This window comes from Mytilus galloprovincialis, chromosome 10, assembly GCF_965363235.1.
Source record: "Mytilus galloprovincialis chromosome 10, xbMytGall1.hap1.1, whole genome shotgun sequence".
Classification (NCBI taxonomy): domain Eukaryota; kingdom Metazoa; phylum Mollusca; class Bivalvia; order Mytilida; family Mytilidae; genus Mytilus; species Mytilus galloprovincialis.
Window position 1 is genome coordinate 84,833,601 of NC_134847.1, and position 17,676 is coordinate 84,851,276.

The following is a 17,676-nucleotide window of genomic DNA, read 5'->3' on the forward strand; positions in this document are numbered from 1 at the left end:
AAGCACGAGATAAACGATCCCCGCGAAAAAGTGACCGGACAACTATAGTTATATATAGTATCTAAAAATAGAAAAAGGGGAATTTACGATGACCCACAAACGTTACAATACCCCCTACCCAGAAAAACAAATCGTCCGCGATTTGACAACATAGTAAGACAATTTAAAGGACAAGACACGGTTGTCTTTAAACAGTTGAAAATGTGCAATTTATTGTATATAATTTAAAATTTCAAAGTCTAAATGTTGATAAATGTCCAAGAAGGTCCAAACAGTGATGAAGGTCTAAATGGTGACGAAGGTCCAAATAGTGATGAAGGTACAAATGGTGACGAAGGTCCAAATAGTGATGCAGGTTCAAATGGTGACAAAGGTCCAAACATTTCCATTGTCGAAGGCAATGTCCAAGCGAATTAAGAATTGGATCCATATATATATTCTTTTCCTCCAACAATACACAAACACTGAAAAATAATAACTGACAAAAAATAGAATCAAATCAAAATAAAAAAAAAAAAACTTTATATTTTTGGAGATACCGACAACCACATAATTATTAACATTTTACGTGCAGAGCACGGAGATTGGGGAAGGTAGACATTCGAAATTAAAGTAATTTTGGATACATGTAATCTAAAATGAACTAAGGCCAAGCAATTATTTTCGAGAAAATCAGTACCGATTACATATATATATAACTTTATTTCCTCTATTATAGAGATTTGGTGTACATGAAATATATAAATCAGAAAATTACAAAAAACAAAGAATTAAAGTCACCGTTTAAAGTTAATATGAGAAAAAAAAAAATTTAGCACTGTCTATAATATCGGTAACGGACACATCTTCTATCGATTGTAGAAATCTCTGCAGATTGTTTCAACGTGACGAACACAAGTCTTAGAGAAAAAAGTTAATTCATCATTTTCTAATTCATATGACGTATTGCAAGAGAGAATTGTTGTTGTGAATTCATGTGCCGAAAGACTGTCCATATAAACACTGAACTGAATTGGATTAATGTTAATAATATCTTCCCATAGATCATTTCTTTTGTCTTGAATAAAATCACAGGATACCAGTAAGTGTTCAACGATATTCAAGAAGAACTTTCCACATTTGTCGCAAAGTAAATGTTCATCTTCGTAGCGTACTATAGAACATAAGTCAATCACATACTTGGCGGAGACACGAAGTTCGGGAAACTGTTTCGCAATTGTCCATGCTTTATGCGGTTTGATTGCAGAATGAATATGTCTAAACATATAAAAGTCATTATCGCATGAAATTCGGTAAGACCACCATGTTTCTTCACTTGCATTAATATTCTGATTTACAATAATTGACCAAAGTTTTTTTGATGGGAAAGAACCAGTATTTGCAAAATTAACAATATAATCTGTAATGTTATATTTTTCGGCTGCTTTATAGATGTCAGGTATAAAACCAAGTTGTTCTGGAACACATTTATGTTTGAATTCCATAAGTCTGCTTATCATTATTCGTTTTGGTAACGCAGAAGACTTTAACCTACATAGTCTACCAAAAAATAAAAGTTTACATCTGTTGATAATGCTTTCAACTGAAAACCAACCTAGAAGACTTGTACACTTGTCAGAACGGGTTCGTTTTGGAAGCCCTTGAATAATTTTACACACAAATCTGTGAGATCTTTCTAACATCGTAAGTTCTGTTTGAGTCAAATTGTTCCATAACTCACAACCATATAGAGCTTTGCTGTAACATATTTGAAGTATTATCTTGGAACACGTCAAAGAGTTTAAAATTGATGGATGAATTCCAGAATTTAGAACTGAAAGAGCAGTTGATCGCAACACTCTACAAGCATTCAACGTCTGGTCCATTGATCTAAATTTACAGTTCAGAAGAATACCGACATGTTTGGCAGACGTCACGAGTGGTATGATGTCATTATACAAAGTTAGATTGCTTGTAACATTCTTGTTCTTCTTTGAATAACGTAAGACGTTGCTTTTAGTCGGAGAAAACTTGAATGCCCACTTCTCGCTATATGTCTGACAAATGTTAATAAGTTGTTGCATTCCTTTTTCTGTTGTTGAGAGTAACGCAATGTCGTCGGCTTGAACAGAGCTGCTTACACTGATATCTAGAAGAACGCATCCCAATTTAGAGTCTTCAATGTCGCACAAAAGATCGTTTATGTATACTAAATATAACAGGGCGGATAAGACGCCACCTTGGCGAACGCCTCGTTTCAGTTCAAACCAACGAGATAGCCTACCATTGAACAGTACAGAACTACGCATGTCACTGTATATTTCATCTATGAGCAGCCATAAATCACCGGTAACTCCATATTTATGTAGTTTATATAACAATGCATCATGCCATACGGTGTCGAAAGCTTTCGTGCTATCTAACAGCACAACAATAACATCACTGTTACGTTCAATATAATGACGAATCGGTTCTTGTAAGTTAAATGAAGCATGAATACTTGATAATTCCTTTTGGTATGCCATCTGAGATTGATGTGGAAACTTTATGTGCAAGGAGTCGAATCGAGGATAAAGAGACTTTTCGAATATCTTGGCGATACAACTTGTTAACGATATACCGCGGTACGAATTGGGATCAGTTTTGTTTTTATTTCCACCTTTGAATAACGGTATAATTACACTTGTTTTCCAATCTAGAGGAGTATAACGTGTTTGTATTATTAGGTTGAATAGATTGCATAAGTGTTTTTGCAATGTTTTACCACCATATTTTATATGCTCATATGAAACGTTGTCTAAACCTGTAGATTTGTTGTTACATAAACTTTTACAAATGTTGGAAATTTCTTCAAACTCAAATGGGTTGATTGGAGCTTTGATTTCCTTCTGCGTTTGTCGTATTTTATTCACTTCATGTTTTACCAAATTTATGTTTGCTGAATTTGTTAGCTTGCTATCAAACTGAAAAATGGATTCAAAATGGTCCGCCCATGCTTCGCATATTTCACTTTCGTTTGTATGAGTTATTCCATTTAAATTTAGTTCACGACAAAAAGTTTTCTGTTTACGTCTGCTTTTTAAGACCGACCATACATATCTTTGATCATTGTCGATAGACTCTTCCATTCTGTTGGCAATGTTCATAATATGTTCGTTGTAAGCTTTATCCATTTCGTTTCTGAAAGTCCGTTTTGCATGTTTGTAATCAGCAAAGAACTGATCGCTTCTAGCGTGAACTTTTCCGTTCAGTATCCATAAACTGCGCTTATTTAGCATTGTTTTGTGTGATAGATCTACGACTTTCGTCCAATAAGGCTTTATATGTTTCACAAATTGCTTATGTGGGAGTGTTTCTTTGTCAGCTTTTTGAACAGCAACTATAATAGTCTTATAGTAGAGCTCGATATCTTCTTTGGTCGCTGGTAGTGACGGCATTTGAACAGACCATAAAAATTGTGAGACTGCAAATGAATAGTCATTAACTGAATTCATTTCTAACGCTTTGGTCCACGATACTTTGTCAGCCATAACACTTTCGTATAAGTTGTCACTATCAGCACGACATTGTTCGATTAGTAAAGTACACGCGATAGGCTTGTGATCAGAAACGTTAAATATGCTTTCGTCTGGGACAAACACATTGTAAATATCTCGTGTATTTTCGTTATTTGTGACTATGTGATCTATCCCTGTTTTAGGACCATCCTCATAAGATTGAAATGTACATACCGGACCTTTGGCAAAGTCCTGAACATGTAATGATATACTGTTATTGTCAATAAGGAGACTTTCAAGAAGTTGACTACGACGATCTTGAGTAAACGAATATCGGGGTCCACCAATCTTGCAATTGAAATCACCAAGAATATACACCGTCCCGTGGTTCGAATACGATTTGTATGTGTCCATTAAGTATTCAAGTTCATTAACGAATGCTTCGTTGGGTTGTGTAATTGCTGGTAAGTATATAGACAGAAAAAATATACTAGGTAAATTAGGAAGTTTAAGTTCGATACCACATATCCTATTGCTATCAATTACTAATTCTGTGACATACGGAGATAAAGTTTTAGAGACCATAATCGCAACACCTCCACGGGCGCTATAACTGTATTTTTCAGGGCAGTGTTCATCGGCGCATTTTCCAAATACTAAATAGTTTTGTTTATCGATTGAATTAAGGAAGTGGAATTGTGATTTTCTAAGCCAGTGTTCAGATAAACAAATAATATCAATCTTATTATCATTTAAGAATTCTAGTAGATATGGTACTGCGGACATTATTCCGCGACAGTTCCAACATGCTATGTTTAAAGACATTTATGGATGTTCGGTCTTTGTAGATAGAAAAACTGACCATGGAAGCCATTCTTTTAGAAAAATGCCTTCAGGCCAAAAAGACGGATCCCGTATTAAGGTTTCACATTGAGCATCGATATTAAGTTGTGCAGAAGCTGTTCGTCGATTTTGTTTATCAAAATATCTTAAATGTGTTACATTAACACCTCTTGCAGCGAGATATTCACGCATAGATTCTTCACATGAATTGTGTTTGTCGATACCACCTACGTAGAATCTGGATACACGGTGTCTTGTTTTTTTAACAAATCCACAAAAATTGTCAACGGTTGTGGGATTACACATGGAAGTTGGAAAATGCACTTGTATATTTGTATTTTGTTCATTTCCAGTTATATTGTTGTTGGTGTTCTTGATTTTATTTTCTATTGAAGTAGACGGAGCAGGATTAATAATATTACTTTGTACATGTATGTCTTTGACTAAAACGGACAGATTCGTAACATCAGAGGATCTGACGTGTTTTGTGTGTGAGTCAACTAGAGAATTGGAATGTTCATTAATGGAATTCCTTTGAATTGGCTCTTTGGACTGACTCAAATCGGATTCGATCACATTGCAATTATCTAATGCTTCAGCCGAAGCTTTAACTTGTTCAGATTTAGATTTTAGAATGTCTGCGTACGATTTTGTAGACTTGTCAAGGACTTTGACATCTTTCTCGGTGTTTATGATACGCTTTCGCAAATCACTAATTGACTTCGCATGAGAACAACAATCAATATTTACTTTTTTGAGTTCATCGTCAAATTCTTTCAGTTTATCACTCATGATGTTTGTCTTTGTTTTCAGACTTACAACGCCTTGCGCTCTTGTATCACTTAGCTGGTTAATTCTACATGACTCAGATTTCACGCTTGAACGTAGTTCATTAACGTCTAGTTTTACTGTTTTAAAGTCGTTTTTTATTTTGTTTACATCTGTTGTTAACTGTTGAATGCTGTTTTCGTATTCATCCAGTTTGTTTCGGAAAGTTCCTGAACTTTTTTCAATTGCTAATTTATTTGATTTGCATGTCATTTCCGCTTCATGTGTAACGACACTCATGTTGTTTACTGTTTTAGCTAAGTTTTCGTTGTTTTCTCGTAAGGATGAAATTTGATTCTGAAAGTTCCGTAACCGGTCATTGTTTTTCTGGTTAGCGTTGACCAGTTGCTTGTTTTCTCGTACTAATACAGATACTGTTTTATTAAGATATTCGATTTCCTGAGTGTAGTCGCCTTTCAATGTATTAATTTCTCTTTCTATGCGCACGAGAGACTCTTTCAGACACAAGTTCTGAGAAAATTCGCTGGAATGTGTTTGGTTATTTTCATCTGCTGTAGACATTTTTCGGGCACTTTGCGTACGCGAACGAGTATTAAGTGTTAATCTTAAATCTTCCGTATATTCTCCGAGTGATGCTAAATAAAGCGCATAGCAATCGCTACCAAGTTTGTTTTCAACTGATTCACCGTTTGGTTTTCTAGGACAAAGACGCTTTTTAAGAGTTGCATTCAGATATGGAAAGTTATGTTGACATTTTGCAATTTCCAGAAGTGCGTAGCGAATGTCGTCAATTTCACAGTGAGCGTTTTGGCATTTATCAATTAATTTAGACACGAAGCTGTCTTTAGGTAAAGATAAAAGTTCTTCTTGGATAAATTTTATTATCGATTCTGTTATGCTTGTATCGTTGCTTATGTTGCTTGTGTTGGAAGGAACATCTATTGTAATGTTAGTTTGTCTTTGTGACGAAAGAAGATCATCAAAAGGATCAAATTGGCTATCTATAAAACTCGAGTGAACAAGTAAATCGCTAGGTCTAAGTTCCGTTAGATTGTTCATGATATATTATATATGTTGTGAATCGCTGAAAACAGTTCACAGTGATCTGATTTTGAAAATCAATAAAGTCATGTTTATGAAGTAATATCTGTAAATGTATTTAAATTCTTTTTTATCAATATGGTGTTGTTGAATGTATGGAATGATCTCACCAAATTCTTGATCTTTGAAGGTGTATGAAAACTGTCCTATTCTAGAATAATAACAAGAGCACATTAACAGCACGTCCTTCACTGACGTCAACCTTCCGAGACAAAATAATTATACCCACTGGTTCCCACCGACTTTGTTAGACTAGAACATGAATCTCATTATTCTATGACTAGGGAACAAAAATCGATCCAGTAAAAAAAAACCATCGCATTTCCCGTTTAGCTTTCAATCCAACCAGAGCAATGTTTGAAAAACGTTTTTCAATAAAATTGACCAGTTCAAGATCCAAAACCAAAACATGCGATAATGCAAAATTCTATTTCAGAGTAAATAGGCACGAACAATCCCGTAGATTGACGACCGTTACTCCAAAATATCCCTCGGATTAACCCTCTGTCTAAATATCGCTATCAAACTGAAACCCATCTCTTTATAAACCCGAAATCATAAAATATCAAGCTAGTGTACAATTCCCTCTATTTATTCTGGAACGGAAACGTAAATTTAACATTTTAGAACTGTTTGACTACGAGACCGAAAAGAATATAACAAATGTAAAGAAATAAATATTTAAGTCAAACATCGAAATACAAAATAAATTGAAATTTAAAATACAACTTACCAATACGAAAGTTTTCCCCAATCTAAAGAAATACTGCCCTGACGAGGTTTAAATATCCAAGTCTGGACATTGAGTTCAAGCACGAGATAAACGATCCCCGCGAAAAAGTGACCGGACAACTATAGTTATATATAGTATCTAAAAATAGAAAAAGGGGAATTTACGATGACCCACAAACGTTACAATACCCCCTACCCAGAAAAACAAATCGTCCGCGATTTGACAACATAGTAAGACAATTTAAAGGACAAGACACGGTTGTCTTTAAACAGTTGAAAATGTGCAATTTATTGTATATAATTTAAAATTTCAAAGTCTAAATGTTGATAAATGTCCAAGAAGGTCCAAACAGTGATGAAGGTCTAAATGGTGACGAAGGTCCAAATAGTGATGAAGGTACAAATGGTGACGAAGGTCCAAATAGTGATGCAGGTTCAAATGGTGACAAAGGTCCAAACATTTCCATTGTCGAAGGCAATGTCCAAGCGAATTAAGAATTGGATCCATATATATATTCTTTTCCTCCAACAATACACAAACACTGAAAAATAATAACTGACAAAAAATAGAATCAAATCAAAATAAAAAAAAAAAAACTTTATATTTTTGGAGATACCGACAACCACATAATTATTAACATTTTACGTGCAGAGCACGGAGATTGGGGAAGGTAGACATTCGAAATTAAAGTAATTTTGGATACATGTAATCTAAAATGAACTAAGGCCAAGCAATTATTTTCGAGAAAATCAGTACCGATTACATGAGTGTGCTACAAGAACAAACTAATTATGTAATTAAACAGTATTTCCAATATAGAATAATTATTACTACAAATCAATATATCTAATGCAATGAAGTTAAATAAGTGTTTATGGTGTGTGTACTAAACCCAACTTCAGAAGTACAGTAAGCAAACTATTAAAGCATAAGAAAGATAACAATCACGTGCAAATGCTATTCTTTTATTTCAGAGTGCATTTTTTTCCCACCCATGACTCTATATATATCTATATGTATACTGCCATACTGTGAATCTTAGTTCACGTATCAATGTTATTCATATTTTTGCTATATCAAGCTAAAACAATGCACCACCAAAGCTTATGGTAGCGATGTATGGCCAGAGTAAAGCTAATACTTTCTATGTGTCTATTATATCCAGGCAGTTTCAACTGTATACTAGTGTTCAACTGGTCATGTGCATGGGTGAATCATAAAATCATGTATTTACTGTCATGTATACGATTTACATGAATAAGATTAAAAAAATTGTATTCGTGTACTTTTTTTTATGCACCTCTAAAATTGGGTTCAGCACACTGACTTTTTCTATATATCATCATCACATGCAATCTACACTGCAATAATCTTTTACCATATATATAAATAAACATATGTCATCACAAGATACCGTAAATATATTATCCATATTATAGAGAGCACCGGTGGAAGGCCAACTTTCATCACTAAACTCAATAATTTTTACATAAAAAAAAAACATATCAGGTTATTACCTTCCCAAATTACTTGAGTTAAGATTAAATTCCTCCCAATGAATACGTTTGTCCAAGATTAACGTCCATGCGCAGGCAAAATTGACCATTCACGCAAGACGCAAATCTGAAGTCAATTCATAAAAAATGAACATCTGAATAAATAGAATAACCCTGAAAAAACGTATACTGAACCCCTTAATAGCAAATAATATATAATAGATATATTCGAGTATGAAAGCACCGACTGTGTAGAAAACAATCCCTTATTCACAACAAGTCTATGCACGGACTTGTAATAAAAAATAACTAATACGTAAATTTACAACATAAAACAACCTATCAATGAATATGATTTTTTATAAAAACAATCTACAAATAATCAAATTTGCCAACATACCAAAACAAAGGTTTCGTACCCCTTATCTTAACGAAGTATCAGTTCATGACACACAATGACTGTAAATAGTCCAAATTCCGTTATTCCGCACATATATAAAATAGTTCTTCAGCATAACGCATTCTTGCTGCAGTCAAGAATATTATTCACATACGTTGGTTCTGACCTTGGTCAGGTGTCAGAACCAACCTTTCAACATACAGATTGTCCATAGAAATAAATCCATCAATATAAACGTTCGACTATAGTTATACTTCGCAGATAAGGAGGCACGACAAATACATACACTGTCGGCAAGGTAAAAAAAAAAACATTACGAAATAAACTTTTTTTTTTTTATTTTCTTTTTATGAACATGAAATGAATGATAACAACATTATGTTACACAGCCGGTGAAAAATCTGACAAGCTATACAATTTATATTACAAGCTCAGCCTTCCACTGTCGCTACCAATTTTCTCGAGATTAAAATAAAATCAAAGTAATGAGGTGCGGAAGTTCGAAAATGAAATGAAAGGTCCTAAAGCTAGCAAATCGGGGGGACTCTAGTAAAGCTGGGCCCCACGTTGGGCGCCAATGCAACGTAAATGGGTTTCCGTGTGTAAACGTATTCTCATTCATAATCTGTCTCATGACATTATACCCTGCTAGCTCAGCCATTTACGTTACTGGTAGAGAGGGTTCGGCCTGTGCTTTCGCTCCAGGACTTCTGACAGCATACTGACCATACAACGAAACAGTAAATTCAATAATGACAGGAATAAGAAACCTAAAAATGACCAGTGATGACGATTTGCCAAGCAATGTATTCGCTCATATAACAAATGACCAAAATTCATAAAACAGTTTCATATTTAATAGACAAAGACAACATAAATACATAAATCATATCGCGGTATCTCCAGGGCAAAAATATCAATTTAGAATTTCAATACACTTTCGAACTTCCCCTTTTTGGACAAACAAAGCGGTGAAAAATACCCATACAAGTTAACCATTTCAAAGAAGCGTTTGGCCTTAGTGCTATCTAATTGAATAAAATAAATGATACTAGAATTTTGAGGTGTCCGTTTACTTTAAATATTGAGAGCTGTACACTATTCGTTTTTAACTAAATTCAATCAATCAAGTTGTGACGTCAACCTTCCGAGACAAAATAATTATACCCACTGGTTCCCACCGACTTTGTTAGACTAGAACATGAATCTCATTATTCTATGACTAGGGAACAAAAATCGATCCAGTAAAAAAAAACCATCGCATTTCCCGTTTAGCTTTCAATCCAACCAGAGCAATGTTTGAAAAACGTTTTTCAATAAAATTGACCAGTTCAAGATCCAAAACCAAAACATGCGATATTGCAAAATTCTATTTCAGAGTAAATAGGCACGAACAATCCCGTAGATTGACGACCGTTACTCCAAAATATCCCTCGGATTAACCCTCTGTCTAAATATCGCTATCAAACTGAAACCCATCTCTTTATAAACCCGAAATCATAAAATATCAAGCTAGTGTACAATTCCCTCTATTTATTCTGGAACGGAAACGTAAATTTAACATTTTAGAACTGTTTGACTACGAGACCGAAAAGAATATAACAAATGTAAAGAAATAAATATTTAAGTCAAACATCGAAATACAAAATAAATTGAAATTTAAAATACAACTTACCAATACGAAAGTTTTCCCCAATCTAAAGAAATACTGCCCTGACGAGGTTTAAATATCCAAGTCTGGACATTGAGTTCAAGCACGAGATAAACGATCCCCGCGAAAAAGTGACCGGACAACTATAGTTATATATAGTATCTAAAAATAGAAAAAGGGGAATTTACGATGACCCACAAACGTTACAATAATACAAAACAATAAAACCGCAAACTATCCTGTGTTTAAAATTCACTATTTTCAAGGATTGGTGTTAATTATTTAAATCTTTTATTCTACTTTTGAATTAAGACAAGTTATGTTTCTGCAAATAGTTTCCTTTGTAAAGTAAATTGAGTTTTTATTGATCGTTAGCAATTATATTGTATTTAGTTTTCTTTTAATTATGTTTTTATACAACAATTACTACATTTCATTTGAATACAGCCTTGGAATAATATAACAACACAGTGACAATTTTCACAAGAGATAAATATTTTATATTAGGGTACTTTCACAGAGATGTTATGAATGTAACAGTGTCATACTCTTTCAAAACCCGTTTTCTCTCTTCTTATATTAGATCTTATCATGGATATACACCATGTTTTAAACGTGTTGTTGCTGCATATTATATCCGGTTTGAACTTTACGATTGGTTACAGAGTGATTAACAAAGTCACAAGTCGAAAACAAACGGACAACGCTTTGGCAAAACAAAGATTACTTAGTGACACATAAAGATAAACCCCCTCCCTCTTTACAAAACACATCATAGAGAAGTAATTACCGAGCAATGGAAGTCCACCACATACAGGGTTATTCAAGATCCTGACTCACATGTGGCACCCGTCTTTTGAATTTCGTTTTTAATAATGCTTCAATAGTGGAAATGTCACCATGACGTTGCATGCAATTTATTATGTACAGCGGTTTTATATGTAAGAAACTCATGAAATTAGAATAATCGAGTGTTATCATTTTCTGTTTTGTATCTAGCTTTCTTGGCATTACAAAATCTTCATATAAAATCTGATGTATTTTGTTGTGAATTGCTATTTTATTTACAAATCTATTTTCAGATGTCTCAGTTATCCATATATATGGTTTTACAACACTTTTATTTTGCTGTTACCATCTACACTATGCTACGATTGGCAAGTAGGAAGCATTCCATTGGTCGAAACTATTTTCGACCCTCGTAACTTAGCAACAATGTTTCTGTTAATGGTTACGACTCTTTTTGCGTTGAAATGGATCTTTAGTTTTAAGGTAAAGATCTACATTTTTGATTTTCATTGGAAACCATATTTACTTTTATAAGTCTTTTGGTCTTATTCTAATGACAAAACTATACAAGTATTACGTATGAAAAAAGTAGAATCACAAAAAAAATGAACTCCGAAGAAAATTCAAAACGGAAGGTCCCTAATCCAATGGCAAAATCAAAAGCTCAAACACATCAAACGAATCGATAACAATTGTCAAAGCTCGGTAAAGCCATATCGAAATGTACAGTAACATATTTTAACGTGTTGGTAACTACTGATGTTGTTAACGCTTGGTGTTGGTAACAATCACACAAGAAAATAGTAGTAGGATGTTGGCCTTTGTCGAGAATCGTTTGACTATTCATCAATATCATCGTTTCATGTGACTACCGATAGCTTTCGTTTGTATATCTAGAGGCGAGTCAATCCTTTTCCTCGTTCATAATTTATCATTGCATTTTACATATACACGACGGAACTTCAGCACTAATGTTTTGGTCTTCAAAGGGATGCAAATAACTTAAACTTGTCTTTTTGAATATTGTGTTGCAGTTGTTGTATTTTTTATATTCCTTAAAATATGTAATTGCCCCTGTCATGGCAGCCTAACTTGATAGATTTTTCTGTTCAGAAAATTCTCTAATACTGATGTTTTACGTTTACTCAAATATTTTAAGATGATTATCATTCGGTGTATTTTAGAAACGATTTATGTGAATTCAATGAATGCATTGTTTTTGTATACACACAAAATGTAGAATAAAAGATCAAGAACTATATTATACAGTGTAGTTAATCTTTGAGTGCAACCATTTTTTTCAGAGATCTAACTCTTTCCATCATCGAGATGTTATCTTCATTGTTTTTCTTTTCTCCATCTTGCCATTTGTACCAGCCTCTAACTTGATATTTAGAGTAGGATTTGTGATAGCAGAGAGAACTTTATATATACCGAGGTAAGTGATATATATTGAATTATTGCAGTTGGTAATCCAATTTGTTGATCATGAAATATTATTGAAGAAGTAACCCACGGATTTTTTGTAGGTTCGTATTACTCTGTCTTTAGTTTTCTATGCAATTACAGTTCTTATTTGTACCTTTTGTCATTTTCATTTTTGTCCATAGTGTAAACTGTAATTATCTGAATTATAATTTACGATTATAATTGATGTGTTTCCCCCGGTTTTGGTTTGTGACCCGGATTTGTCTTCGCTAAATCGATTTATGACTATCGAACAGTGGTAAACCATTATTGTCTTTATCTACGATTGTGCCCTTAATGTATCCTAAATGGTTAATACATAATCAAAATAAATTGTTTTGTGATGATATTCGTATTACCTTTTATATTTTGTTTAATAAATGATTAGAAAAAATATTTTTCTTTATATAGGATACAATTTTCAATACTGTTTTAAGAATACAAGATATTTTAAGCATTTTTATCATTACTTTTATGATAATACAAACCAATTGAATCTTTAGATAGAAAAAAGCCCAACAACTTATTTAAGTTAAATTTAAAGTCTTACAAATTAAAGTTAAGATATTTTCATTGTGAAAATTTGTATGTAAGATTGCAAGAACACAGATTTGTAAACGAAAAGTAATCTTGAACTTTAAGTTTGAGTATTTACTTCCGTAATAATAGATAGAAAGATTTATTTCCGCGGTATCAGACAACTTATTTTCTTCCTTGATACACGAATGAGATAACTCAATTACATTCAGCAAGTTTGAATCGATTTGAAAACAAGGTGTAAACGGCGAAGACAAATATGCAGACACAGTTTAAGTTTTAAGTAATATGAGCGGTCTGGAAATACTATATACAATGTAAATGAGCTTATTTATTGTTTTGTAAATAAATCGGACCGTTAGTTCTTGTTTGAATTCTTCTGTCTTTGTCATTTTGCGGTAATTTTAGTATTAGTATGTGGCATTTTTTTCTTTCTGAATATGGAATGTCGTATATGCCCTATATTTGCTATCTTCTACGTTTACTTATTTGGTCTCTGGTGACCAGTTATATTATTTAGAATAAACCACGTCGTCTTATTTTTTTGTAGGCTTTATAAATAGAATGCTCGTGGTCGTTCGCAAGTCAACATTTATGATCTAAACAATATTTGTTTAAGTTATGAAAAACGTTTTTAAGCAACTATTTCTTTAGATTGATCTAGTATTAACCCCGTGGTTAAAGCCACTATGTGAAAGATATCAAGCAAGAGATAAGTTGAAATTTGAGCATCATGAATAAAGTTCGATATTTGATATAGTTCTGTGTTAAGCATTAAATAAGATATAAACCAAACTTTTCAATACCAATAAAACATGTAAAATGACCAGGAGATGTCTGGGTATCTGCCGTTGTCTTGGCAACCATACTGATATTTGATAAAAATTTGATTGATTCAGTATATTAAGACACTTGTTCATAAAAAATCGTCTTTTTTCTTATGATGAAATATTTAGCTTGCGTTGATAAAAATGAATTATTTTCTAAACGTCAATGATAATAGATACCAATAGCGTTGTTAATTTCATAGTGTATAACCATAACTGAGGTTTTGTAAACACATAAATTGATTAATACCATCAGGTAGTATCCATTTGAAATGGTAATTTTCCTCCTGTATTGTCGTTATTAGATATCTGAATGATACATTGTAACCTTATTGAATATGATATTATCTACGCTGTCAGGAGAAAATTACACAGAATCAGGTATCATTTGATTAATGGAAAATGTATAATGAAAAGGTTGTGACCTTTTCGTGGTTGAAAATTACACGCCTAGCACTTGCTTTGTCCTATCCGAACTTTATACTTATTACAAAAATACTTGAACATTCACAGTTTTTGAATTCGTCGTGAAATGTTTTATTCAATTCATTCATAGTCACGAAATTTGTATTTTTATTATTAGCTTTTTGGGGGTCTAATTCGTTTTCTTAACTTATCCGTATTTGACACAACTTTTTGAGAATTTTGGGTCCTCAATGCTCCAAAACTATGTACTTGTTTGGCTAATAATAACTATTTTGATATGAGCGTCACTGGTGAGTCTTATGTAGACGAAACGCTCGTCTGGCGTATAAAATTGTAATTCTGGTACCTTTAATAACTAATCTTACCCCACTTTTTAATTCTCTTCTAAGAAAACTCATTCCATTTAATCACATTATAAGGTTAATATTGTTTCATGTCTGTTGTTTATAATTTCAGTACTGGTTATTGTATTCTGGTAGCTCATGGGATATGTTTGTTAGTTGAAAGATTTATTAAATATCGACATTTCATCGTAGCAGTAACATTATTTCTTCTGATATTGTTATTATGCAAAACATGGACACAGAACAAAGTCTGGAATTCCAGAGAAACTCTTTTTAAGTAAGTTTTTGTTATACATATTTTGTGACTACTTTATAATTGCTTACCTGTATGTTAAACATAAACGACAGAAAATTTATCGGCGATTGACCACTGTTATACTTCATTGCAATCCGGTGGACATAATTATGTACGTTTTAAGCCAAAAAATCGAGAACAAAACCAGAAAACTCACCGTTCTAATTTTTTTTTAAATCGGAAAGAAATGGAAGAAAGGAAATAATTCTTTAAAAACTGTATAGTGGTCTTTAAAAAACATACACTTTTTATCTATTTGTCAAGGTTTGACTAGTCCACAAACAGTAACTTATATGGAGAAGTTTGACTTAAAAAACCACGTTTTGTTTATTTCGCTAAAGAGTTTAATCACAAAAATACTGAACTCCGAAGAAAATTAAAAACGGAAAGTCTCTAATCAAATGGCAAAAGCAAAAGCTCAAATATATCAAACGAATGGATAACAATTGTCATACTCTTGACTTGGTACAGGCATTGTCTTTTGTAGTATATCCGAGTAAGGATATTAAAGAAAGAACGCTCCATGATTTCAATAAAACATTAACTTTCAACTAATAATGAAACAAAAGTAAAGCAAATGCATATATATCAGAAATTGCATATAGGGTATTAATTGATTTCTGTGAGAATTTCAAGTGTATCATTCTGTCTTATAAACAAAGTGTACCACATAAATATAAACAATATACAATATCAATATTTTATTTGTAGATCAGGCGTGAGGAAACTGCCAAATAATGCCAAAGTGCATTACAATTACGCAAATTTGTTGAAAGATAAAGGACACATAAAAGACGCCATCCATGAATATCGGTTGGCTATTAGGTATTTATATATGATTTCAATTTAGTCGGTTTGGTACGGAGAAGGTATTACAAACCCAGTAGTCAGCACTTCTTGGATGACACGAGTTATTATTGATTATGTCACATTTATGAATTTGCAAATGTTTAAAAAAACTTAAAATTGTCCGAAATAAGATTTTTTTATACTCCATGATTAGATTACCCCACCTGTACTTTGGCATAACTTATAGAAGTCATGTATGTTCAGCTTTGTACTAATGTGACTATTTTCTTTTTCATTAGACTGGTGATATCTTGCAGACGAAACACCCGTCATAAGTACAACGTTATAATCCTAGTATTTTTGAGGTGCTTTTATTTTTATAGAAAGCTTCTTTTTGTTCATGCATTTATAAAGTAGTAGTGGTTCGAAACAAAATCATTTGTTACTATTTTCGTATTACTTAATTTCATAAAATAGGGGGGAAAATGGAAACTGATTCTTTAGTCTAATCATTTAAATGTCGTAATTATACCCCAATAAGTGTTTAAATATTTACAGATTGTATCCAGATCATGCCAGTTCCCATAACAACCTCGGTACAATACTTAACAATACAACTGAAGCCATATATCATTTTGAGAAAGCTTTGGAGATTCTCCCTCATCATCAGGGAGCACTTATTAACCTCGGAGCACGAAAATTGTAAGTAAGCCAATTATGTACTTCGTTTAGATATGTATTTCAGGAAATGTGGGGTATACATCAATGAGTCAATAAGACATAACTCATTCAAATTAAGACAGAAAATGAAGATTTCAGAATTTGATATCTCTGTAGTGATTGTATGACGTATACCATTTACTTGATTTTATACACAGAATGCGTTTCATATAATGTTTTTGAATAAAAAAAGGAAAAAGCTTTAACAGATATTATATGTTTTGCTTATAATGATGATGATTATGACGTTGTCTCCTTCTTTGTGTCATACTGTTGGATACTTTTATTGTTATTATAGGCACATAATATATATATATTTCGGTATTTTATTGATATTTGTATTCTTAATGTATACACTCTTATAGTATTTTTTTTTGTTTTACTATATTTGAATATCTCATGATTTTATAGTAAACTTGGGAATCAAGAAGACAGTGTAAGGATGTTACAAAAGGCTGTTGAAATAGACCCACATAATGTAGAGGCTTTAATGACATTAGGTAGTATGATGGCTGAACTGAACAGATGGAAAGAAGCAGAACATCTCTATAGTAGAGCCATTACAGAAAAGCCAGATTTTGCTGAAGTTTATCATAATTATGGAACGTATTTACATTTGAAAGGTACACAAATTTGAAATTAAAATCCACGAGGAAAGAGGTAAAAAAAAACCGAAAGCTTTTGATGAAACGAAGGACCTTAATGTCATAAAGCTTTTTATGTATAATAATTTGAAACGAAACACACTATAAGGAAGGAGTTAACAACAATAGAAGATTCCTACACCACAAACAATCGATACTGGAATGTTGCTGCATAGAGATGGACAATTAGATAGTTTAAGTCTTCTTTTTAGAAATAACGTTCTCAAACCTCGTCGTCAATTTATAGATGCAAGTCAAGATATGATCTAGAGTAATCTGGGATACACTTTTTTCATCAAGCCAACAGTGTCACTTAACTTTGAATTATTCAGTGAAAAACATCGTCTAT

At 32.7% G+C, this 17,676-nt stretch overlaps 1 protein-coding gene across 1 annotated transcript in view; it reads left to right on the forward strand.

Annotated features, from left to right (window-relative positions):
- LOC143048659 (protein O-mannosyl-transferase TMTC1-like) overlaps window positions 1-17,676 on the forward strand; it is a 37,428-nt gene that overhangs the window by 15,339 nt on the left and 4,413 nt on the right. Inside the window, exons 7-12 of the mRNA XM_076222454.1 lie at window positions 11,572-11,761; window positions 12,583-12,716; window positions 14,992-15,156; window positions 15,886-15,999; window positions 16,522-16,665; window positions 17,095-17,306. Of these exons, the coding sequence (XP_076078569.1) occupies window positions 11,572-11,761; window positions 12,583-12,716; window positions 14,992-15,156; window positions 15,886-15,999; window positions 16,522-16,665; window positions 17,095-17,306 (959 nt within the window). The remainder of the gene's footprint in view (window positions 1-11,571; window positions 11,762-12,582; window positions 12,717-14,991; window positions 15,157-15,885; window positions 16,000-16,521; window positions 16,666-17,094; window positions 17,307-17,676) is intronic.